This window comes from Musca vetustissima, unplaced genomic scaffold (assembly GCF_032173495.1).
Source record: "Musca vetustissima isolate MV318-11 ecotype Yass unplaced genomic scaffold, APGP_CSIRO_Mvet_v1 utg91773, whole genome shotgun sequence".
In the NCBI taxonomy this organism is placed as follows: Eukaryota; Metazoa; Arthropoda; class Insecta; order Diptera; family Muscidae; genus Musca; species Musca vetustissima.
This window is the reverse complement of record NW_026872647.1, coordinates 84,123-112,035: the sequence shown is the minus strand read 5'-3', so window position 1 is coordinate 112,035 and position 27,913 is coordinate 84,123. Positions and strand designations below refer to the sequence as shown.

Below are 27,913 nucleotides of genomic sequence, written 5' to 3'. Positions count from 1 at the left end.
TGAATGGAAAAAATGCAAAAAATATATATACAACAATTATTAATACTATTATATCCCGATCCAAAGATTGCTAACTTTTTTCATTCTTTACGACTGGCACGCCATCTCAATGCAAGATATGCTGAAATTCTGAAAATCAATATCAGAGCAATTAGTCCCAAATAATCGAATGGTAAATTATTCTCCGAAAAGTTCAACGTCTCCAAAATAACTTTGCCCGAACTGGGACAGGTGGTGTTCGTGGAGGTGCAAGTAATTTCACCCGGTTGTACATCGGCCCATTGATTGATGAGTAAACCTTCGTTGGCATAGCGGAACCAAGAGAAATACGATAACCATTTAAAGTAGACGGGCACCGAACCGGAATTTAAGAAGAAACCACCAAATAGCAGGAATGGTATGGTCACCGGTGGGCCGACAGATAAAGCCATTGATGTTGAGGAGGAGGCACAGGATATGAGGTAGCCAAATGATGTGGAGACATTAGCCACCAGGGTAACCAGGGCCATGGCAACAAAGAAGTGTATGAGGCCAGGACGTAAACCAATCATCGGATAGGCGATGGCAGTAAAGACAAATGGTACAACTAAAAACAACGGCAGTTCGGCAATGGTTTTCCCCAGAAAATAGGTGTCACAGCGATACAGACGACTTCGAGTTTCACGCATAAATACCGGCAGTTCAGAAGTAAAGACCTGTACAGGGAGAAATATTTTTTTTATTTAATACAGGATTTTTATACAATTTGGAGATACTTACATTGATCACGGCAAACACATTTTGGAAGGTCATGTTGGTGAGAAACAAGAAAATAGCGCCGTTGATATTCATGACGCCAACTTGGGTCAGTGGCTGATTTAAAAATATTAGACCAATCAAAATGGCAACCATCTGAAAAGAGGAAACACAATATTTGATATTATACCAATAGAAACTCTTGTATATATAGGAGATATGTAGAAGGTCTTATCAGCCTGCTAACTATAATGGATCACCCCTTACCGTTGTTTGTATCAGTCGCACTTTAACCAGCAAAGGTTCCTTCAATGTTGATATCCATGAACGCCAGATAATTGCACGGAATTGAGTAAACCAGGAAGCCTTGTAAGTGAAACCATTTTCCTCATCTTTGGTAATAGCATCAGATTTGGCAGCTATCTTCTGGACACTTTGTTCCATTTCCCGGGCAACTCTGCAATTTTCAATAAGTGTTAGAAATAACTTATTTTGGGTTTTCAAAATCAACTAACTTTCCCACAGCAAAATTGTCACAAATCTTTGAAATACGATCTCGAGACTCCACCTCACGACCCGGTACTACGGCCAAAACTTGAACATAGAAATCAGCTGGATTGTAATTGTTGGGACATTGGGCGCCAATACTAAACAGAACAAAAATTTTAATGTGGTCTCATTTCCAATATTTGGATCGACTTACAATGAAAAGAAATCGACTGCCTCATTTGGAGTACCCAAAAATGCCACCCTACCCTCAGCCATTAACAAAATTTTATCAAACAATTCAAATAATTCCGATGACGGCTGATGTATGGTAAGTATAACAGTTTTACCTCGCTGCGACAACTTCTTCAAAACCTGTACCACACTGTGTGCCATAAAGGAGTCCAAACCCGACGTGGGTTCATCGCATATCAACAATGGTGGATCGGTGAGAGCTTCTGACGCAAAGGCCAAACGTTTACGTTCACCACCTGACAGACCCTTAACACGACCGGGTACACCAATAATCGTATTTTGACATTTACCCAATGACAAATCCTGTATAACTTGATCGACTCTTTGGATTTTTTGTTTTTGACTCATTGTGCGGGGCATACGAACGGTTGCCTGGAAAATCAGGTGTTCTCGTGTCGTCAACGAACCAATAAATAAATCATCCTGCTGGACATAGGCACACCGTGCCTGCATTTCCTTAGCATCAACAGGTGAGCCATTCAGCATACGCATACTGGATGGGGAAATGGTAACACCACGAGCCGACCGAAAGGCCAATGCATTGAGGAGGGTTGTTTTACCGGCACCGGAGCTGCCCATAACTGCTAATAATTCTCCCGGATATGCAATGCCACACACTAGGATTGGGAAGGAAAATCAATTCAGAATATATTTGATAATTTAAAATTCACATTTTTTACCATTTTTAATTAAATGCTTCCTCGGCTTGGGTATGTGCCTCTCATTACAGAAAACTCCTCTCACACGATTCATCAATTGCTTCCAATTCGATCCCGGCTGGTGGACTTCTCCAAATACATCCAAATTATACCAGGAGTATGTGAGTTTTTCCGACACGGATTCATTTGAGGCCAACGATCCATAGCTTTTATTAAATCCAGAATTTATGGCCGACTGTTCCAAGGTTCGTTGGGGCTGCAAAAGGATGGGGGATAGAATTAGTTTGAAGTTGAGATCATTTTCTGTAACTGAATGCTCGAAATACAACTGATCTTTCCGAGCAGAAGCCAGAGGAACTCTAAAAAGACAGTTTCATGTCTAGAAACTTTACAACTAATATTCGGTAAGGATAAATTGAAAAAAAGGACCGACTTGTCAGAGCTTCAATCCTATTCCCATCTACGGAAGGCTCGTCTTCAAGTACTATCTAGCTCAGTAGGGTACGTTTTAATCAGGTCGAACAACTCTAAAAAACCAACGACTTACTTGTGTCTAGACTTTTGAATCGTTGGATTCCGGTCACAGAAACAAAATACTAAACATCTGAACTATGTTCGATATGGTTTCAGAAAACTCTCTATGAGCGTGATGTTATTAATTACATTTTGGGGTACTTTAATTTTTTTATTTTGGAGACATTATCACTACTTCTGACGTAGAGGGTTGATTTGTAGAAGGTCTTCAATGAAGACGATGTATTTGAGAGAAATTATTAGATCAAGTCCGAAAATAAGAACCATCGTTCCACTCTCTTAGGTACCTCCGAAAAAATAATAACCTGTGTGTAATTTCGTAGACCTCCGCAACCATAGGCTGAGGGTACATATTTTCATCTCGATATACACAAGGCCACCTGGATTTCTCCCGATCGAACAACGATAAATCAAATCGATTCTCTTGTGATAGACGGAAGGCATTCATCCAGTATTTTAGACGTTCGATCGATACGAGGAGCGAATATCGATTCGGACCACTACCTTGTAGCAGTCAAGCAGTGGTGCGATCTAACACATCACGGAAACTCGACGTCGAACAGCTGCAAACTCAACAGGTAGCAGAAACTTACTCCGCTCATCTTACCCACCTGCTTGACGAAAGCACTCCTTGCCCCGATAGTAATATAGAAACACCATGGCAAAGAATTGCCCATTCCCGACAAACTGCAGCAAAAGCAACACTACGGTACTAAAAACCATCATTAAGAAACATATGGTACGATCAGGAGTGTGGTAATTCTACTGATGTGAAAACGCAGTGTATACGGTAACCCTGCAGACAGTAGCAACGCGCTATGCGATGGAAAATTATCGAGAGAAAATATAAGAGGAGAAACGTATTTTCAGAAAAAAAGAAGAAATAACAAGAAAAACGAGAGTGTCAGCAAATCGAGTTATACCGAATGAAGTCCGGAAATTTTACCAACGAGTAAAACACCAAACCGAAGGCTTTGGTGTAGGCACATCATCCTGTAGAGATAAAGATGGTGACAGATGTAAATATCGTGTTGGATTTGGAAGGAGAATTTTGGAAAGCTTCTGGTATCAAATAGAAGAAGAAGATGCCCCAGAACCAATAAGAGATGACGGTATAGAGTGTGTACCACCTAGCCAAGATGTGGTCAGAATAGCAATCAATCGGCTGAAGAATAATAAAGCAGCAGGTGGCGTACTATTCAAGGTCGGTGGTCAGATGCTGGACAGGAGCGTACACCATCTGATTAATACAATTTTGCTAGAGGAATGCATGACCAATGATGCTAACCTCAGCATACTGTGTCCCGTACACAAACAAGGAGACAAAGCGATATGTGCTAACTATAGAGGAATAAGTTTCCTTCCCATCGCATATAAAGTGCTATCCAGCGTTCTATGTGAACAACTGAAGCCAATGGTCAATGTCATTTTTGGACCATACCAATGCGGCTTTCGGCCTGGAAAATCTACCATAGACCAGATTTTCACACTGCGCCAAATCCTGGAAAAGGCCCGCGGAAAAAACACATCGACGCATTCCATCTATTCGTCGACTATAATACCACATTCCACAGTTATATTCGTTCGGAGGTGTTTTAAGCCATGTCTGCGTTCGACATTCCTGCAAAATTAATACAGCTACGCAGGAACAAGATCAGCAGTTCAAGTCGAAAAGGACCTCTCTAAGCCCTTTAAAACCGAACGGGGATTCTGATAAGATGACAGTTTGTCGTGTGACCTTTTTAACATCCTTCTGGAAAAGGTCATTCTAGAGGCAAAGATGAACAGAAGTGGCACAACACATGTTATTCACCTACGCCGATGACATCGATATAGTTGGTCGAACAATGAGAGCAGTAAAAACCAAAGTGGGTCTGGCAGTAAACGGCGAGAAGACCAAGCTGATGGCATCAACGCGCAAAACGTCCAGTAGACTCGGACCAACTGTGGAACTTGAGAACTACAGCTTCGAGGTAGTTAAAGACTTTATATACCTTGGTACCGCCATAAATAAAACGAATGGCGAAATTCGGAGAAGGATTGTGATGGCCAACAGATGTCTAGTAAGCAGTTTAGAAACAAGACGCTGATAAAACCCGTGATGTAATATGACGGTGAATATATCGGTCGAATGAAGCATGTCAGACGTATTGAGTTGAAGCGATTACGTTGTTTAGGTCATGTTGTGAGAATGGATGAAGATGCCCCAGCTCAAAAGGTATATACAAGCCAGTTCACGCAGAAGGGAAAGGCCACGAATTAGATGGAAATATCAAGTGGAAGACAACATTGCCGAACATGGTCTTTCAAATTCGAAAAACTGCGCAAAAGACCGACGCATCTGGAAATCTATTTTAAGCTCGGCCTATGGAACGAAAGTTTTGTCACAAGCCAGCTAAGTAAGTAAGTAAATTTTTACCCTTTGTGGTGGAGGTACCAGAAGGTGTGGACCAATGGGTCTCATCTTCGAATTTTTAACTAAGTTTGGAATATTCTTCTGTTTCATTTAAAATTATAAGATATTTTTTGTTTTGAAAACATTCAATTGTCTAAGAATAATAATATTTCCATCTCAGTCCCAAACAAAAAACTATTCATTCCGATACTACTTTTTAAAAATCATTATCTTTATATCCAGACAACATATTTTTTATCTCTATGAAAAACAGAAACATTATTTACTCGAGATTTGTTATGTCTTCGCCTTATATGCATTTCATTTGTTATTAAATTTTTCAAAAAAAAAAAAAAAAACACAAAAAGAAAATTGAGATAAACAAATGTTAATACGAATGAACATGGTAATTGGAGATGGTAACTTGGCCAAGCATCGTCATATCAATGTTGGTGCCATAAAGACAAGTTATTTTCTGGATTTTATATCTTGCGTTTTAAAACGATATTATGTTTTAATTTGACTAACTCCTACGTTCTCATTAGGGGACTTATCATAAAAAAATTAAGCACTCAAAAAACATTTTCTACCGTAAAATACAAAATTTTAAGAGAAAGCTGATGAATTAAAATGGAATAGATTTTCATGGTTTTGTAGGTGGCAATTTGGAGAATCTTTTTTTTTATTGTATCTTCGTTTTATTTAAGGTAACAATCTGTTTTTTGGATGTATGTTCGAATGCATTGAAGTGTATTTTCTATAATGAAGCTTGCCTGGCTGCTTGGCTAACATTCATTCTTCGTCCATTGTTGTGGACCATACTGGGTCTTGTTTTTTCGTCCATTGTGACGAACAGATGAATTTGTTATCGAATGCAGAAAAAAGTGAGAGCAGAAATTCTCTGATTGTTATATTCTATTGCAAATTGAAGTGGAGTGTGTAGAAGCATAACAACAACAACAAAAAATTGTATCATCAACATGAATAACAAAATGCAAAGGAGAGTAAAAAAAGGAAACATACCAAATGTTTTTTTTTTCACCTTAACAGCAGATAGCAGTTGAATTGGAATTTTTTAAACGATTAGATTTCAATAATGTAATACCCTCAATTTGCAGGGTACATACACTTTGCTACGGCAAAAATATGCCTCATCGAAATATTGGTTTTAGATCCATGCATTGAATAACATTCGTTTCCTATAATTTTGAGTTGATGTGCTAATGACCGTCCGTCCGAGTGTTTGTCTGGCTGGTACACACGATATCTCGAGAAGGTAGTATTCGATTCCACACAAACTTTAATATTTCTTCCAAACATAAATCGAGTTCGAAAATGGGGGATATCGGTCCACTCCTTCCATTACCACCCTCACAAAATGGACAACCTTTTTCTAACGAACTATCCGATTTTAACTAAACTTTGCACAGCCAAATATTAGGTTGGGGGAAAAGAAATCAATTATGAATATGTCAATAAAATCGGAGAAATGATCGAAGTTAACTGGCATGTTAGCAGGAGCTAAACATCGACCATAAAACAGTTTTAAACCAATTACACAACGTTGGATTCAAAAAGATAACTCGATGTTTGGTAGCTGCACCAATTAACAGAAAAAAATAAGATGGATCGAATTTCCATCTGCGAAGCCTTTGCCAAACGGAATGAGATGGACCCACTTCTTGGCTGGAGATGAGAAATAGTCAAAGAGTGGTGAAGCACCTCAAACGGTGGCCAAACCCAGACTAACGGCCAGGAAGGTTCGGCTGTACATTTGGTGGGACTGGAACGGGATTATTTATTATAAGTTGCTTCCATATGGCCAAACGCAAAGCCACACACATCTACATTGACTCACCAGGAACTTCGGGAGCTTGGATGGGAATTTTTAATGCATCCGCCATGCAGTCCGGACTTGGCACTAAAAGATTGTCATCTTTCTCTTGCATTGCAAAATGTCTTTAATGAAAAAAAATTGGTATTTAGGGAGGATTGTGAAAATCGACTACTAGATTTTTTTTTTTGCAAATAGAGAGCAAGACTTCTATGAGAGAGACATTATGAATTTACCTTTAAAATGGCAAAATCATTCCAAAAATGGTGCCTATTTGGCCCGATATAAATGTACCAAATTTAGTACCAATTAGAACACATTACAACGAATTTCCAGACACTCCTCAATCCCACACTCAAACAGTAATCTTAATTCAAAATTTCAAGATTCCAGCTCTAGCGGTTCACCAAATCCAAATTTGGTACCATATAAATTAGTTACGATCCCACCTCCAAATTCCAAAACTATCAGTTCACCCGAAATTACACCACATTTAGTACACATAAGTACGAATTTTCAATATTTCCTCCATAGCCAAAATATACACATCAAAAGAAATCCTAACTCCAAATTTCATGATTCCAGCTCCATCGGTCCACTCAATTCCATATTAGATCCCATTTACTAAACATTAGTACTTTTTTCCAAAAACTTTCTGCATATCCCAATCCTACACCCCAACAGTGACCCTAACTCCAAATTTTAGGATTCCAGCTCTATAGATTAAAAATGTACCAAATTTAGTACCATTTGGTAACCATGGTTAAGAATTTCCAAAACTACATCCATACCCCAATCCTACAACCCAACAGTAATCTTATTTCCAAATTTCAATATTCCAGCTCTACTCAAATCCAAATTGTACCGATTATAGTACGATTTAGTACTTTTCGTATACAAAGGTAACAAATTCCAAAAGTACGTACATATCCCAATCCTACACTACGGCAATAATGTTAATTTCAAATTTTCTGGATTCTAGCTTCATCCGTACTTCCAAATTAAAATTGTACCAAATATAGTATACAGTACTTTCTTTGGAATAGTACCATATAGTACTTGAGTACACACTTCCAAAACCATATCGATGCTACATCTCTACCTTGTTTCGCATTCCAAATGTCAAGTTTTTAGGCTCTATCCGTGCACATGGTACGAAATTGTACCAAATTTAGTACATTTTAGTACTTTTCTTATACTTATAGTTTGAATTTCCAAAAAATCCTTCAGTACATCTATCCTACACTCCATGCCTGAATTTCATTTCAAATGTAAGAGTTTTAGTTCCACCGGTTCGCCAAATACAAATTTAAGAGTTTTTACTCCTTTTGTTCCGTTTTAGCATGAATTTCCGAAAACCCAGCCTTGTCTGACACCTTCGCATTAAGAGTGACCCTCACCCAAAATTGTTCAACTCTCTTAATACGTTTTCCGAATATTTGGCACAAATATAATTCACATACATTTATTGCCTTTTAATTACATATATTAAAACACCAATGACCTTGATTGCAGTATAATTTTACTGATTTGGAAGTTACGAATCACATTTGATTCTAAACACTTTCATGGAAGTTTTTAATATAATTTTACAATTCAGTATTATTCTAAACAAAAAAACATTTTAGTGCGTGTCTTCTTGTAATAACAACACAGCATTATTATTGTTACAATTTTGTTGTTGTTATTGTTGCTAATCATGCATAACAACTGTGCCAATTCCATGGTCAATGGCTGTATGGAAAAAACTAAATATGTGAGCTATGTATGTAAATATAAACATGTGCATGCATGGATGTATGTATGCATTTATTTTTTTGTTATTTCTGTTCTATATTTTTGCTGTGACATGTGTTAGGAAATACACATGATTGTATATATACATACAATTACACCTACACACACACATAGATTCACATGCACACAATTGCAATATTCGAATACATAACAAAGCATTATTTACCGACCGCAAAATAACCTCCTTTTTCCTCAATAAGTGTGGAGCTGCTGCCGCTGTTGCTGCCGTTCTTCAAATTCTATTGTGTGCAGCAGATATTTTTGTGGTAGATGTGTGTGTGTGCATTAGTATTAGAAAAAAGGAATATTATATATATATATATATTGCACTTTTGAATATTAAATATTTTTTACAATTACACACATTTGTTATGAATGAAAATTGTCATAACAACGACCGTTGCAAAAAAAAAAAACACAGATTGGTCAATGGACAAGTGAACGAACAAAGGCGATTGTTAGGATTTGTTAGATTATGTTTCGAAATCTTTGCAATATTTGAAAAGTAAGTGCGGTTAGAACATTTTGAATATATGAGGAGTACGGTGTGTCATTATGGCGGTTATTCTAAAATATGGATCTATCTAAACTAATAAAAGAGTAAAGTAATTGACTGACTTAACGATTCATCGACGCTCAGATGAAACGGCTGGAGCTGGAATCTTGAAATTTTCGGTGAGGTTCACTCTCAGTCCCAAGTTTCAGCTAAGGCTGGGTCTTTGGAAATTCGTACTAGAACGGAACGAAAAGTAAAATGAGGGTCACTGATGTAGTGTAGAGCAGATGTAGCAAAGGGATTTTGGGAAATTTGAACTATATGTATCCGAATAGTACTAAGATGTACTGAATTTCGTACAATTTCATAGCATGTGAATGGATAGATCTAAACACATGAAATTTGGAATGCGAATTAAGGTTGGGTAGAACGATCGATAAAAGGTGGTGGTTTTGAAAGCGTGTAGTCAGGTACACGAAAAGTACTAAACTGTACTAAATTTGGTACAATATGACTGGTGCGATATGTAGATAGTTTTTAAAATGTATAAGTACACATTTTTAAATTTTTAAAATGTGGGAAGAAAAATTTGAGAGCAGTTCACGGAAGAAGATAGCTATGCATCGAACACGAAGCAATTAACAAGAAGAGTTCCATTAACGACGCGAAGAAGTAAAGACGTTCTAAAGACGGCTTGCATTACGATTACATTTCATAAATTTTTTTATTGTTTTATACGAATTTCCTTTAATAACCCTGAATTAGTGATTATATTGTTTAACCCTAGACAAAAGCTTTATATCATTAATAAAGAACCCTGATATATGTGTACGAAAAGTACTAAATGGTACTATATTTGGCACATCCTGGGATATTGGATTTTGGATAAATCGATAGAGCTGGGATCCTGAAATTTGGAGATTGGCGTATATAGGACGTTTTGGAAATGCGTACTAATGTGCACTATATGGTACTAAATTTGGATTTGAGTGAACCGATAGAGCTGGAATTTTGGCATGTGGAGTTAGAATAACTATTGGAGTGCAGAATTGATCTACATAGTAAATTTGGAAAATTCAAACTAATGTGGGTGGACCGATAGAGCTGTAATCCTTAAATTTGGAGTTAGGGAAGGTTTGAAAATTTCTACTAATGTGTATTATATGCTGAAACTTTAGAGCTGGGAGCCTGCAATTTCGTGTTAGAATCATTTTGGGTTGTAGGATTGGTGTATGTAGGACTTTTTGGAAATACGTACTAATGTGTACTATGTGGTACCAAATTTGTGTTTGAGTGAACCGATTAAGCTGGAATCTTAATATTTGGAGTTAGGATCACTGTTGGTGTGTAGGATTGAGCTATATATGAAGTTTCGGAAATTCGAACTTAATGTAAGTGAACCGATAGAGCTGAAATTTGGAGTTAGGGTCACTGTTGGGGTGTAGGATTGGGATAAGCAGGAAGTTTTGGAAATGTATACTATATGTTCCAAATGGTACTAAAATTGGGTCATTGTTGGGGTGTATGATTGGGGTAAATAGGAAGCTTTAAAATGGTACTAAATTTGGGACATTGTTGGGGTGTATGATTCGTACTAATTTGCATTAAATGGTACCAAATTCGGATTTGGGTGAACCGATTGAGCTGGAATCTTGAAATTTTGAATTAAGATTGCTGTTTGAGTTTGGTTCTGTTTGTACTAAATTTGGTATAATTATAAAAAGGATCGGACTGGAATACTGAAATTGAGAAATATGATTTTTATTGCATTTATATGCATGTGTACTAAGTGGTACTAAATTTGGTAAAATGAAGTTTTGGGTGAACATATAGAGCTCGAATAATGCAATTTGGATTACGTTTTGGAAATAAGTACTACAAGGGTACGAAAGGTAATGAATGGTGCCAAAATTAATATAGAGCTAAATTTGTGTTGCGGTCTGAATTTATGTGTAGTGTTGAGATATGGAGGTAGTTTTGGAAATACGTACTATATGATGACAAAGGAACTAACTGGTACTAAAATTGTAATTGTGGTCAATATTAGTGTGTAGGCAGAATAGCTCTTCTGTGAAAACAAAATAATATATTTAGACATGTTTAAATAATTCTCACTTTCGTTTACGAAGTAGGGGCATATGCTAGTCTATATATAAAAAAGAGTAAATTACGAAATTTTCAAAATGGCTTATAATCAAGGGCCGGACGGCTTTTGGTGATAACTGACATGCGTGTAGATACGAGAATCGACAAGCATCTAGATACGAATATTCTTTAGGAAACGTGAATAATGATTGACATTATCATCGGTCCAGAAGCAATGTTACATAAGCATATAAGCATTAAGTATTAACTTTTGAATTTTCAAACTCGACAAGCTTTTGGAACATGAGGAGAAATTATCGCTCTCATACATGTATAAAGTTTGGCAAATCAGCTAGAAGTTAATGATTTTTGAACCTCTTCACATCCTTAAAGCGACTTTCAAATTATTGGTAAATTATAATATAATCTGGTCTTGAAATCTTTCACTTTAAAGACCACGCCGCCTTCTAGGGATAATTCCACATATCGGGATAATTGTGATTCGACAGTTTTTTCTTAACTTTAAAAAAAAGATGGAGACCTCTGAAACACTTTTGGCTCTCTATAATCCAGAAACACACCTGGCTCCCTATAATCAATAAGAATTTGTGGACGTCTGGAAAAAAGAAGACGTTCCTATAAAAAAAGAGAACATCTGTCTTGTACGAAGATAAACCGCATGGAATTAACCTTTAACTTGGGAGGTGAAATTTTTGAACATATTTTTTTGGATGTGGTGTAAATTTTACCACAAAATATTAGACATTAAAATATTAGTCTACAGAATTCATTGAGGTCCTAAATAAACCCATTTCATGATCTATTCCTTCTATTACCCGGTTTAAATTTTGTACTGGGGCACATTTTCAATCTATTCCATTGGATTCCATTTTAAAAAGAAATCCTGATACAATTTTCTATTCCAATTTTTTTCTTATTTCCCTCTTATTTAGTAATTGACGGGGTAACAACACATCCATATAAGTTGGTTCTTCTCGATTTATTCTTTTGTGGCAAATTTTTCCGGGACACTATTTAGTTGTTATTGTTGTGGATAGGTTTATTTTTTTCGTTTCGTTGCTGGATGTTGCTGTTCGAATGTCTCATTCAATTGCATCCTTGTCGTATTTTTTATGCTACCATAGAGGCATAAAAATGTATTTGTAGAGAAAAAACACACACACATACATAAACAAACTCATGCACTGATATCAGCATATTGAAAAGCATGTAAAATAATAAAGTACCCAGTAGGGATATGTGACTAAGAATTTTACAAAGATCAGCTGTTGGCAAGAGTTTAAAAGGTCGCAAATGACCTTTGATCATAGTACATTTGTCCATTGCCCTTACCAAAAATAGTCAGATTTTCATAATATATTGTCCAGGAATATCTAAAATTTTTTCAGTACCGGAATTTTCTTCTGAAAATATTTACTACTCGCCACAAGTCATGTTTTTCCTAGTGGCTATTTTTGAGATGATAGAAGACAACATTGTATTTGACCAGATATGGACACTGGATAATACTTGTATTCCATTTGAAGTCCGTCCATACTCATTCGTTCATTCATGCATAGTTGCCTTCATTCGGCCATTCATTCATTCATTTGTACGTTCATTCAACCGCTCTTGTATTCATATCATCCATCCATATGTGGTAGGAGGAGAAAGTTATGGAGAGGAAGAGGAGCTACTGGAGCTATATACAAGTGCCACTACAAACATATATATGTGCTTTGTTAGGCATATTGGACGAACACCCACAAACAAACTAACATGAACAGTGTTTTTTTTCTAAAGAAACTGGACAACAGATGATGGTGTCATTGGTCCTTCTTGGACATATTGTTGGGTAACAAATGATTGCGGCACTCGGTTTGTTGCACCAAGAAATGACCAAAAAAACTAACAAAAAAGAAATTTATGAAACAATTCCAACCCAACAACAAAAACAAATGAACACATAGATTTGTGTCTATTTTTCTTTCATTCACTGTGGTGCATGGCAGCATCCCAATCACCTTTCCTTTCGCCCCCTCAATTTGACATATAAAAAATATATATGTATCTGCTAGTTCTCCGCATGGAATAATGTAATACAATTGTTAGACATTTTTGTGGCCAAATTGAAATGCACACAATGACAAGCGTACACGAGACTCATCAGACAGCTCATTGTTGTTGCTGCTGTTGGTGAGTGCGCTAGCCGGACAACCGTTGCAATTGTCTGTTCGATGTTCAGTGTAGACCCCAAAAGAAATTTCCGCCAAAACTGACAATGGTTTTCATAATAAAGATGAACAAAAGAATGTCGGCTGTTCTACTCCACAATTTAGCTAACGCTTATACACAGAGTAGAGGAGTAAGCAGAAATTTAGTATGTCCTCAAACCAACATAGCAATTTGTTAGAAGAAACATGTCACTTGACGGTAAAGGAAGTTGTTAAAGCGGTTATCGAAATATTAAATTTAGCAGAAAATAATATATTCACATTTTTTTTGGAGATTAAAGTGATCGATATATGAAAGGCATAGTTCATGAAATCAATGAATTGGTTCCTAACACGAATTTGTTCATAGAAACTATGAAATAATTCGTAAAAGTGTTCATGGCATTTTTCATTAAATGATCCATAAAAAACATAATGTTTCTATGAAACACTGATGTAGCAAATTAATTTCTATAGAATGGTAAAATGATTTGTAGAGGCGAATAATTATTTATAGGCTAGTTTATAAAATTACGTTAAATAATTCATAAACGTTGCATAGAATCAATGAATTGGTTCAGAGAACATATAAGTCCGAGACGAACTTGTTCAAGGGATCTATTCCGCAAAAGAAACGATCGGTAATAGGTATGGCTTTCGTTTCAACTATTTCCTTTGCTCCAGTCGTTTTTGATCGTTTATTTTTAAGCAACTATTAATTTTTCTTCCCCTTCATTTAGTTAATCTAGCTAATATGATTTCATCCGATCAAAAGAAATAAACGGTAATAGCCCCGACCCGTTCGTTGAACAATTTTCTTTTGTTACAGTCTTTTATTTTTCCTTCCTGTTAGTCTTTTTGGGAGCATAAGGTTTCAACAAAGCATCGCGATTTTATTCGTAATTTCATTATTTTTCCGTTAAGTAAATGATTGGTCTACTGTAGTCTGTCCTAGGTGATGAAGCTGTCATCTATCGTTGCCTAGAAACAACTTATCCTTGTACTATAGTGGTTGGGGTCGTTGCTAATTTAGTGTTGGCATTCTTCTCTGGGTGGCGCTATATCGTTTTTTATCCTTTTTATTTGTGATCGATATTAGAAAAGAGGATTTCGATATTTTTCACCTGGAGGCGGATGTAAGCAAATATTCGATAATCACTTTGGAAAATGAGAACCAATGATGTGTACTTAAAAAAAAGAAAAGTTCATAAATCAAAAGACTACTTCAACCAAATTCGTAGAATAAGAGAATAATTCATAAAGAACATGAATCGGTTCTTAGAATCAATGAATGATTCATTGCAACACTGAACCGGTTCGTAAAAATAATGTATGGTTCATAAATGCGCAGACATTCACGTATAACTATTAATAAGTTCTCAGAGCCGAAATAAGTATTCAAGAAAAACTGCTAGATCGACTGTATAGATACCTATAATAATTCAATGAATAATTAAATGGTTCTTCAAATATTCAAGTAAATTCAAAGAGCTTAACTTCTTTCAAAAGAGTAGAGGTTCATAGAACAGAAGAAATTTTTCAATCGAGAAAAATTATCACAAATTCAGATAATAGCTAATATAATTATGTAGTAAATCATAGAAAATGGATTTTAAACCAAAACAAAGAATTTGTAGCAATAAAGGAAGATTCATAGAATTAATGAAACTGTTCCTAGTATTTATAAATGGTTAATAAATTTGTTGATCATTACGTATAATAAAATGTTGTGTGTTTTACCGTCATAGAATAGTGTGAGAATAAATAAATGGTTCATAGAAACAATGAAATTGTTCATGAATTCGAAGACTTTCACTTTTTTCGGTTCTCAAAGCCGGCTCATAGAATTTCACTAAAGCAAATCGAAAACTATGTTCATATATCCAGATAATTACTGACAGTAGTATTTAAAATCAAATGCCGGAATTTATAAAATGAAAGAATAAATTATAATATCTACAAAAGGTTGATAAATTTCCTGGTAATGCTTGGTAAAAGAATCATTGAATTGTTTATAGAATCAATGAGCCGTTCATAAAAACATAGAATGGAATGTAGACCGTAGATTGTCTCATATGATAAATTTATAGTTCATAGATTCAATGAACAGTTCATAGAATCAATGAACAGTTCATAGAATAAATGAATAGTTCATAGATTCAATAAATACTTTATACATTTAATGTTCATAGAATCAAGCATAAATAAAATAAAAAACTCAGAGAATGGTGTAAATTATAAATGAATGATCTAGAATAAATGTATGGTTCATAGAATTATGAACAAATTCATAAAACCAATGAACCACTCATATCTTTATAGGTAATTTAAATTTTATGAATAGGCTTAGAATATTAGGCAACCCTTGAAAGTATTCCGACACTTTCACATTGTATTGGAAATTTATATTAAAACATTGAGATTTTTTTCGAATATTTTACTGAAATCTTCTTTCCACGTGATCTATGTATGTATTTGAATTTCACAACTCACTTCTTGATATAAATCAAACAAAAGTGTTATCTAAAACGTGAACATTTTTTTGCGTTTTACAAAGTTTTTTCTTTTTCTTTTAAATTTATGTTGAAATTCGATACCGCAAACCACAATTGAGAATAAGGGCGCCATCGATTGCATTAGCAGCTATACTTTTTTTCTAAGGCAACTGAAAAAGGGCGTTCTAGTCAAACGTTCTAGTTATGCGATTTAATTTTTAATTATTTTCATTCATTAATATTTTTTCGAAAGATAAGAAATTTCACTGAAGCAAATCTCAAAACGTCTGGTCAGATTATTTCACAATTTTTACTCACATTGTTGAGATTTTCGACAGATGCTGCGGTACGCTTTCGTGTCGTTTCATCGATAAGCAAATCTTGATCTTCTTGACCCATTTTAAGTGGTTATTAATTGGTTCTAGATTGCAAATTCGTTTACACACACATACACTTTATTTGAAATGATTTATTTGAATTAATTTGTTTTTTTTAAATATTTTTTTATTTCTTATTTTTAGATTTATTCCGTTGAGGTACGCGTTTAGACCGCTGTTGTTCGCAGGGCTATCATTACTAACTGATTGAATGATTAACTGAGAAGAAAAACACAGAGGTAAGTAACTAAATGAGAAGGAGACGATAACAAATTACAGTTAGTTAATGTCGCCGGGCATAGTGTTGCTGGTGCCGCTCCTCCCTTCACATCTTATGCTTTATTTAGTTAGTTAGCCCTGTTAGATAGACAGACGTTTTGTTGGCTGCAGCAAGCGAGCAGTCAGTCCGCTAGCCAGTCATTCAGCAGCATAGAGAACTTTTATGGGTGCACTGCATGCGGATAGACACAGTACGATTTTTGTTGTCAGTCAATTGGAGCAAATGCTTGGCGAGCAGGGCGGCGGCGGTAAAGCAATCCAGTCAGTGTGCAATGGAGATGATGTACACAATGGAGACAATTGTGTAGTATTAGATATGTAGATGAGATTGTGGAATGGTATGAGATTAGATGTCGCGTTTCATGTACTACTATTATGAAGTACTTGGACGGGATGGTTTGGAGGGGATTGGTGTTATCAAGTATGATATGAGATTACCATTAATGCACATAAAGAAATGTGTTTTTTTTATTTATTTATGGACAAAAATTTTGGATATGAATTTTTCTTCGTACAGACAGAATTAATTATTTTTAAAGATAAGCTAAGCTAAAAATTATGAGAAGATAAATGTTGAGGGCACAAATACACGTAAATGTATTGAAATGTATTTTTTTAAATAATGTTGAATTTTTGGGTCACTATTATTATGATTTTATAATCTGAAAGTAGATCACTTACTTCAAAATACTCAAATATGGGGTACACCAAGTCGAATCCGATACTTTTATACCATACACAAATATGTTGTCAGGGTATTATAGCTTTGGTTGGCCCCAAGTGTTTGTAACGCCGCGAAATATTGGCCCTAGACCTACCATGTAGTGAAAATATTGCGATATATTGACCAGACTCTGAATGTAGTTCCGCCAGTGGAAGTTTTTTAGAGTATCATATGGTCGGCTCTGTCTGACTATACCGCTCCGCTCACTGGTTTTATTTTATTTTTACCCATAATGTGTTTGTCGTCGAATATTTTAAAATTTTGTGTCATTCAATTCCATTCAATCACAAGATGGAAGCCTTTAAGAAGTCAAAACACGGATCTATATTGAGGGACTTAGATTGGAACCGAAGTTGAGTTAGTTCGACCTCACATCATATGAGTTTTGTAGTAAGAAGGGCTCCCTCCATCATGGAAGACAGATATCGTTGGGAAATTATCCAAATCCTGTTCAACACCATATACAAAAAATACAAATCAACTATAAGCTGAGGGGAACCTACGAATCATAATAGAACTACCTATAAAATGAAGAACTCACCTGTACCTACTGTTCATCGATCTCAAAAAATCTCTCTACATAACCGGACGAACTCAATATGGAAATAGTTGAGCAAGAGTATGCGGAATCTCATTTTTTCACACAGAAATATAAGCCAACCCTTTCGAACTAACGCGGTTGTAAGACAAAGATGTCCTCTGTCTCCCCGACTCTTCATAAATTGAACCGGAGTAAGAAGGGTAGAAACTTCATGTGAATATCTCACGTCTACTCGCGGACTTAGATTATGCGGATAATTATGTCTGATGATGTCTTAATATGCAATCAATGTTGGACTTGGCCATGAAAATTAAAAAAATCAGTACAGAAAACATCATGCTTGATAGCCCTGCGGCTAGGAAGCACTGTAAAAACAAATAGTGGTGCAGAAATGGACATAATCAATTGGCTAAACAAAACTAGAGTAGCGTTTGGACGACTGTGAGGTATATAGAAAAGCTTGTAAAAATCGATTCTGTTATACGGTAGTGAATCCTGACTTGGGTCTAACACCATAAATAAATGTCTCAGGATCGTAAGCAGAATATTCTGACCCAACACCATAAGTAACGTAGAGCTATGGAACCAGGAACATATACAAAAGCAGATTAACCGTACGAAATGGATATCGATTGACGCATTAAGAAAAATTTCCTTAAGGAGACCCCTCCATTCTCGGGGTCAAAATTTTTGTTGATATAATTCGAATCTACACTAATTATAGAATGTGCCTACAAAATTTCAAATGAAAATCTCAAGAACTCTTGAAGATATAGCCGATTTATTGTGTCAGCATCAAGTGACGGCTAAAGGGCTTATCAAACTTTAAACGCGTTTTTCTCTAAACATTTTTTTGCGAATGGCGGGCACGATAACTTAAAAACTAATAACCCAATCGATTACAAATTTTTACACGTTTCTCTGTGAGTGTATAGCTATCGTATGAACTAGGATAAAGCCAATCGGTGAAGATCTTCCCTATTTTTTAACTTGGTTTCTGGTAAAAATCGGCGATTTTCCAAAAATGGGGGGGGGAGGGGGGTTCCCTTAATATAACCAACATATCGTTAGAATGGAATTTCCAATGATCACGAAATTGGGAAGAAATGCCTGACGATCAATAACCAAAGGACAATGACACAAAAAACCTTACATGGGAAGATCCAAAAAAGAAAACTATCCGAGAGGTTTGAAAAGTCCATCAACATACCCAGACAGAAGCAGAACTTGAAGGCTATGTGAGAACAGGGTTCAATGTTGGACATTTATTCTACAAAAATGTGTTCAACCTTACTAAAAATACGGTCAAAACCTTCCAAAAATAGGATAATACCTTTATAAGGGTTTCATATATACCATAACATGGACCGATATATCTCATTTTCAATAACAAATATCCTCGGAGAAGCAGCAATATGCTTCCAAATGTTCAAATATATATGGTGATTTCATCTGGCAGACGGGTGTAGCAAAATTGACATAAAATTGTATTTTAATCAGGATGATATACATGTCATAGTGTCTTCGATTATTGGGATGATTGGGTTTTTGTTTCAATTTTATATTCATGTACTCATGATTCAACAGTTATGACTTTTAGAGGCAAGCTGGATCGTCGATAGATAACATCGAAGTGTACCAACTCGAGAAATTTGACCTTTTGCAGATTGTGTTATTTTTACTTAAAAACTTAGTGATAAAGAAGGGACAATACAGTTTATCAGTGTAGATTAAGAGCAGAAAAGATGGGTGTTTTTGGTGAATATATACGGGAAAGGTCAATATATGTCTGGACGCCCTTGAAAACTTTTTACACAATTTCAGAACAGTTATACGGATTTCTGCCCCCAAGGATAGAAACGTCGGCTAGATATTTAATGCCAAAAGCCGATGGTGTACTTTTAAAATCAAATAATATAATATTGATTTTTCATTTCTCATTTTTTCTATTTTATTTAAAAAAATATTTTTTCAAAAGAAAAAAAGACGACCATTCCAAATTTGTTTATTTTTTTAACTTTGTTTTTTTTCAAGTGTATTTCTTTCCATATTTTCCTAGTGTAACTACAAACAAACAAAAAATGAAAACCATTCCAAACCACTATCGCCACAGTCACCGCCACCACTACCACCGCCACCTTCAGAGTACACTTAGTGTTGTGGTCTATCTTGGCGGACATGTACTTGCTAGTTGGAATATTTGCATTTTGATAACTTTTAAATCGTTTCATCTTATTATTACAATTTTAACACTTCTCTCACGTTTCTGTTCTGCTTTTCTCTTTATTTTAAGTTTTTTTTTCCTATGTATGTATGTATGCGAGGGAGAAATAAACAGTGTTTTTTAATAGGAAATGAATTTGTTCTACAAATGTAATATGGGTGTACGTTTGTAAGTATTGCACGTAAAACTATCGAATTCTAATACTTCGGGAAGCAGAACAACTGGGAAATTATACATCAAGATGTAATGCCAACCTTTAAATTATTCCTCAGTTCTATGTTATCTAAAAAACTTTAAGGGGTCGATTTTGAAGGTTTAGGTCCCATATTCACATTGGATAGAAAAAACTGTAACTGTATGTTTGTGGAAAAATAAGATCCAAAGAACGACGAGGTATGGGCAACATCAGCAATATTCTCAGCTGTGATTTATCGAAGTGTACGAGTTTTATTTTTCATGTTACCAACTTGTCCATCATTACGATCCGACATAATCATTCATGGCGATCCAATAATGCGTTAGTTTTACGAACTTTGACTGACATTTTTATACCTCAATCTTATTGCTAATCAAGGAATCCGCTTGTTTTTGGCAAAAAGACCACCCCAGGTTGAGAGGAAAAAATGTTATATATTTCTAATCTGGGGACTTTGAGCTTTACACCAGTAAAATTTTTTATCATTGTGGCTCGCGGTTTACAAATGACCTGAGGTCAAAGTCAAAATGTCATGTTTTTTTTCTGAATAAAATTTCTATTTGAAAAATAGTATATAACCTTGAAATGTCTAAAAGATTTACATGAAATCACGGTTCATTAAAGAGGAGTCGTATATACAACTCATAAATATGACTTTGAGTTCCAGATCCTCGTGCCAAGCAGTGCCAGAGGATTTTTTTTATTAATAAAATTTTTAACAAATTTGACCGCCATAACGGTCCGACCTATTAAATGTTTACATTTTTCTTGCAGAATCGTAATCAGCGTCACCTAATATGTGATATTTGTTTATTTCATAAACCTTCTGCTCTAGTTTTGGCCAGAAAATGGAATCTCTGGCCTGTAGTGCTATGCTACGACAAAAATGTTTTTTTTTTTTCAAAATACGGTTTTAGAACCCAAATTTCATTGGACCGGGCCAACATAAAAAAATTGGTAAATCTCGTATGAGGCCAACGGAATATTGACTTTTAATAAAACATCATAACATTTATGTCAGACCTTCGTGAAATCTGAATATGGCCAACCAGTCCTGCCCTTTTGGTACATCACCAAAATTTTTTCAACATTGTAAAATTTTTTAATCTTATATCAATAGAATTGAGTGTCCGATTCAATTTCAACTTTGCACAAAGTAATAATTTCACCAGAACCAGACTACATCGAATATCGTAAATTTTGTACCAAACCTTCATCAAGTTCGAAGATGGGTCTATCGGACTTTCCACTACTTCAGGTACCTTCCACAAACGGTAATAATTTTGAAAACGTGATATTAACCAAATGGAGTTTCCGATTTATACGTTAAATGCCCATTGGACCCATCGGACCACACTATTCCACACAAAGGGTCAATATGTTGAAAACCTATGATGCGAGTAAAAGAACCGATTAGGCAAAATATTAGGTTTGGGAAAAAGATATCCATTAGGCCGGTCGTCGAAAATGTCAATTAAAAGTTGACCGGCATGTTAGCAGTCGTAACATCGGCCAGGAGCTAAAAATCGACCATAAAACAGTTTTAAATCATTTACTCAGAATTGGCCAACAAAAGAGGTGTCGTCTAACAGGACAACTCTAGGTCACACACATCTACAGTGATTCGCCAGAAACTTCGGGAACTTCATTGGGAAGTTTTAATGCATCCGCCATACAGTTCGGACTTGACACCATGCGATTATCAAATCGGACATTCCGAAGTCCTATAGCTCATATAAAAAATAATCGATCTTTTTCCACCAACCTAATATTTTATTTAGATTTAGAGCAACAGTCGTATAGGTCCATAATTTGTTATATCTCCTCCCCCTACATACATCAGTCAAACTACTATAGCTCTTGGATTTTCTGGAGAGCGGAAAACCGTAGTCAGAGAATAGAAAGCTTTAAGAGTAAAAGCTACCGAATACCGCGTTAATCATAATATAACATCATGTTGGAAAGCACTGCTATATGGTCTGTTCCCGAACTGCAAGAATCTACTACTTTTTACTACGATAACGAATTTTCCTTTATGATATCGAAGAAAATAGTAAAATCGAGTACATTCTTGCAATACGGGAACAGACCAATAGTATATACATTCATATGCCGACTATATGAGGATGTTTTTGTGACTGACAATTATCAAGGCCTTACTGGAGCCACTGGACAACACCATTTTAAAAATGTGTAATAACCTTCGGTTAAAACAATGAGTATTTTACCATCCGTGATATGGGTTAAGGAACTATATATATAAATTTGTTCGAAGTTAATGATACTCAGTCGCATATTCTTTTCGTCTTTGTATTTCAATGATTGGTCTTTTTCCGCACTGCAAGAAACTACTACTTTTTACTACGATAAAAAATTTCTCTTTATGATATCGAGCAATCTGTTTATTGTAAAATCTAGTACATTCTTGTAGTACGGGGAAAGGTCAGATATATATTCGTTTTTGTTTTGTGCCAAAACAAATATAAACTCCCACATAGCATCCTTAATGCGAAACATTACATCTAAATACATCAAACTTGTTGAATTACCTTTGACATTTTTATTTCCCGCATCTAGCCCCCACCCACCTTGTCTCTCAACGCTGTCCAGTGACGTCACGAACAATTTGCATGCGGTCAGTTTTTATTGATTCCACTTCGTTGTAATTGTTTTTATTGACACGATGACGTTGTCGTTTTTGTGATTGTCGCGACCGATTCGTGCGATTTTCCATTGTGGCTTATGTTTCAATTTTGCAATTTACCACCTACTGCGATTGTGCGGTCAGTTAGTTGTTGGGCTCATCTGTCGATTATTTCTATATGTGAGTGAGACTTGTCAATGTGTGTGTGTGTGCGTTTGTGTTTGTCAGCATCATTTGTTGTATTGGTTAAATTAATATTAAAAATAAATTTTTCCAAAACAAAAAGAGAAAAATCGTAACAGAAATATCCATTAATGCTATAATTTATTAATGATGGCATTTTTCCACTTTTGTTTTATTGTCAGCTCGGCAGTCAGCCCGCCAGTCAATCCTGTTGCTGGCTGATGATGACTCGACCGGCTAATGATTATGCATGAGAATGTTAACACATTTTTAAAATTTTGTTTGTTGTACAATTGTATCGATGTGTTTTTGTTGTTGCATTGGCTGGGGACGGGTCATATTAACATTTGCCTGCTAATATTTTTGCCACTCGGCCGGCGAAGGACATTAAATATTGGCAATGATGTACGATATTTTTATTTGAAATTCATGTTTACAGGCTAGGCCACACACCTCGACATTCACTCTGTATTTCATCTTGGGAATAACATCCATTACATGCTGTAATTTGAAAGAGTTACCAACGTTCACGCGTTGGTCTTTGGCCAATCGCTGACGCTGAATGGTTATCTTCTTGCATTATTTATTTTAATGATAAAAATTAAAACAGAAAAAAATCTGAAATCTGTTTTATTTTTTAAGCTGTTAAGCAGCTAAATAAACATGGATTAAAAATGTGATATGCGGTCGCAATTGCAAATAATTTATTTTCAAAAAATCTTTAATGCATGTATTCTGTATGTGTGGGCATTTTCAAAATGTAGACTGACATATTTGTTGTCTCAATGCCGGTTTGATTCAACTGGAGATGTATATCTTTGTTGATATATGATATTTAATGGAACCGTGTGGCAAAATTAAATCAATTTGTTTGTCATAATGTGTTTGTGGGGGTATACCCAAAACAAACACGGTTCGACCATGTTTGACCCCCACATCTACCACTAGTTTTTGTTTTTTCTGCAATGCTGAATCCCGAGTCTGGAAAATATCCCCTATGTGCATCATTATAATGAAATCTGCCGAAACTGTATATGAGACGAAACACTAAATTCTAGACTTTGGATAAACTTTGTGACATCGAACGAAAACATATTGGGATCTATATCTGCATGCTAATCGATTGGGATGAGTGCTATGTCGGAATCATCCATTCTATCACCTCATGGATGGGATTCCCCTAGGGAACCTCGAGGTCAGACGGGAACGAATTGCATTGACATCGAAGCTGTCTCTCAAACTATGGACAAATATCACGTGAATGCATCTCTTGGAATCCAACCACCATCCATAGCAGCAGAAGTACGACAACTACCTTGGCAAACGAGAGTGGTTTAGACCAACATATGAGAATATGGTGCAGCTGTCTTTGTTTGTTTTGGGCTTGAAATAACTGCACGATATCAAACATATGCCCTGCATATAGACTAGGACCTCATGAAGCTCTTTTGTCGCAGTCAGTCTGGTTACAATAACAACATATCGACTCAAAAGGTTTCATTTTGACCGGAATTGATGGCTTATCCGACGTAGAGTCCTGATTTGGCAACCTTTTTTATTCTCACATACAATGTAAAAATGCGAAATCGTGATTTTAGTCGCCAGTAGCTTTAAAAATCATGCCTTTAACAGCTTTTCCTTAAACAATTACTCTTTTATACATTTTCACACTTAAGATAAATGAAAATGCCACATTATCGTTTAATCTGTAAATCTGTCCTTGGCATCTTTAAAAGATTCGTTCGCATCCTCACCCTCCATTTTTTGTTGCCAATCCATCAAACAATTATTGTTGTTGGCCACTGATCCGGTTGGTGTTCGTTGGCCTGTTGTTAGTCGTGTTATTATTTCTTTATTTGCAGTGGTTGTTGTTGCTGTTGTCGTTGTTGTTGATGTTAAACAGTAAATAAAGTTAATTTTTGAGCTTTGTGCTGGGCATTGATTAAAAAACTTTACGTTTTAATTGAATTCGAGTAATGAATGGACTGCAATCTACCAACTGTGCTGTGTTTTTTTGTTTTTGTTCGTATGTCTGTTGGTATGTCTGTTCGTTTGTTTGTTTATTGGCGGGGGAGAATGCATTTCTGAATGCCATTGTATAGGGGGTGAGAGACCGTGGAACATAAGTATTAATTAATTTATGAAAATTGATATGGATGACAGGATATTTGGGCCAAAATCGTATATGTTTTATACAAGCATCTTTACGCCAATAGGCGTGAAGTTGTTATGAAAAAAAATCCAATATTCTTGAATGCCATTTACAACATTATAATAATTTTCCAATATCCTTTAGGTATATATGCATTCATTTTTTCCAAAAACATTTAGGCCAAAAGTTTAGTTTTTTTTTAAGGAAAAATCCTAGAACCAAATATCTTGGATTTTTATGAATATTTCGTCCAAAGATTTTTATACCAATAAGCAAGGATTTAACGGCTCTGATTAGCTTTAATATGTCACCTGGGGTAACTACATTCATCATCTGTTGAAATAGTGAGCTGATATGTGCCTCGAGTACACCCATAAGAACTATAAAAAATGGGTTGAGGCGTCGATAAGAAATATCGGCAGAAAAGAAGAAACGTATTTTCAAAAAAAAAAAGTGAAAAAGCGTTAAATTCGGCCGGGCCGAACTTTAGATACCCTCCACCATAGATATACTGACAGGTACTTGAAATAAAAATATAGGGAACATACCAAAAAGTGTACCTAAACCGACATTTTTACAAACCGATTATGTTTCTTAACACTAGAAAGACGGGAATTTTGTATATACCTATATTGCCTAAAATCGGTCAAAATGACTTCATTCTGATTTTTTTAATATTTGTTACATTATTTACAATCATACAAAACGTTGTTATTATTTGTTTTCGGTGGTAGGGCTCTCGGGTTTCCCCTTTTGAAAAATAAGAGCGCGGACAAAACGTTCGAAAAAAGAGGAAGACTTTACTCTAAGAGTGAAATCGACTGGAAATATAAAATAAATTTTTCCCGATTTGTGTGTTCGTATGTGTTTCTAAAGCAAACGGGTTTCGATGTTGTTGTACCGATCTGGTCATATAAGAAATTTACTTTATACAGTAATAAAAGTAGTTTGATTATTTAATATTTCAAAAAGGTCAAAATGACCACTTTTAGGCTATTTAGGTATAGCACATGTGAATACGGGGAATGAAAGAGGGGAAGAAGCAGCTACTATGATTAATAAACTACATGTGGTACCAAATTTTAAAAAGCTGGTTTTAAATTGTTTTTGTACTTTTTAAAAACCAAACTTGATTAAAAAATGTTTGATTTAATTTGTTTAAACAATTTTTGATTTCATTCAAACTTTGCCCATCATATTATTTCTTCAAAATTAGTTCATGTTCGAACATGGGGAATATCGGTCCACTCCTTCTGGTACCTCCCATACAGGGGCTAGACCTAAATGCGGGTTACAGATCATATATTTGAATATATATATATAAGGTTAATTTTCGAACCATATGTTCTAGTTTTTTCGTATCTTCCGCAGATGAAATGAACCAAATCCAAATACGGAACAAATCATATAACTATTTTAATATAAAAAGGGGGTTATATGGGGACGACCCCAAAAAAGGGGTGAATATTAAAAATTTTTGGTAGGGAAATTTGTTACCATATACGACTACAAAATTCCAAATTGCAGCGAATTCGGTTGAAAAACGCGCTCAAGAACCCCAAAATACCGAAAATTGGGGGTACCCTATGGGGGCTATCCGAAAAAAGGACCTATTTTATAATTTTTTGTGGAGAGATTTGGTTAAGAAATAAAAATACTAAATTACAGCCAATTCGGTGGAAAAATATGATCAAAACACCCAAAATACTGAAAATTAGGAGGTACCGTTATATTGGGTCTACCAGAAAAAGTGGACCTATATTTATAATTTTTTGTGGAGACATTTACTACCCAAATTTCATCGTATTCGGTTGAAAAACACGCTCAAGAACCCCAAAATACCGAAAATTGGGGGGTACTGTTATATGTGAGCTATGCCTAAACGTGGACGGATATATCCCATCTTCGAACTTGACCTGCCTGCAGACAAAAGACAAACCTATGCAAAATTTCAGCACCCTATATCAATTCCTTTAGAAGATAGCGTGATTACAACAGACGAACGGATATGGCTAGATCGTCTTAAAATTTTACCCTGATCAATAATATATATACTTTATAGGGTCGGAAATGAATATTTCGATGAGTTACACACGGAATGACAAAATTAATATACCCTCTATACTATGGTGGAGGGTATAAAAAAGGAAGGAAGGAAAAACGTGAGCGTTAGCAAATAGAGATGTACAGTCCGGAAATTTTACCAACGAGTAAAACACCAAATCTTTTGTGAGGGCACATCTTCCTGTAGAGTTGAAGATGGAAACCTTGTGTCAGATACAGATAGTGTGTTGAGTATCTGGAAGGATAATTTCGCATAGCTTCTGGTGTCAAATAGTGGCGATGAAGAAGATAGCATAGAACCAATAAGAGATGAAGGATAGAATGTATACCATCTAGCTAAGGTGATGTCAGAATAACAATCAATCGGCTGAAGAATAATAAACCAGAAGGTAACCGATGGGTTACCAGCCGAACTATTCAATAACGGTCGTCAGGAGCATGTATCAGCTGATTAGTACAATTTGGCTAGCAGCATCATGTGTCCCGTGCTCAAAACAAGAGACAAGACAATATGTGTCAACTATAGAGGAATAAGTCTCCTTCCC

At 35.6% G+C, this 27,913-nt stretch overlaps 1 protein-coding gene across 1 annotated transcript; it reads right to left on the bottom strand.

The window, feature by feature from the left end:
* Positions 1–80: 80 nt before the first annotated feature.
* On the bottom strand, positions 81–16,407 carry LOC133334810 (protein white). Its single transcript, XM_061543159.1, has 7 exons — positions 16,303–16,407; positions 2,157–2,391; positions 1,439–2,093; positions 1,251–1,382; positions 1,003–1,192; positions 760–891; positions 81–695 (listed from the first exon to the last, which is right to left on the bottom strand). Exons 1-7 carry the CDS (start codon positions 16,381–16,383, stop codon positions 81–83), a joined length of 2,040 nt encoding a protein of 679 aa, XP_061399143.1. The 5' UTR covers positions 16,384–16,407.
* Between the last annotated feature and the right edge of the window lie 11,506 nt (positions 16,408–27,913).

What these genes read in the sequence shown, in the direction of transcription:
- LOC133334810 (XM_061543159.1), bottom strand. Translation starts at nt 16,383, where the DNA reads ATGGGTCAAGAAGATCAAGATTTGCTTATCGATGAAACGACACGAAAG. An exon ending in GAAGCATTTAATTAAAAATG is followed by an intron (nt 2,094 to 2,156) that starts GTAAAAAATGTG and finishes TCCCAATCCTAG; the next exon opens with TGTGTGGCATTGCATATCCG. An exon ending in ATGTGTTTGCCGTGATCAAT is followed by an intron (nt 696 to 759) that starts GTAAGTATCTCC and finishes CTCCCTGTACAG; the next exon opens with GTCTTTACTTCTGAACTGCC.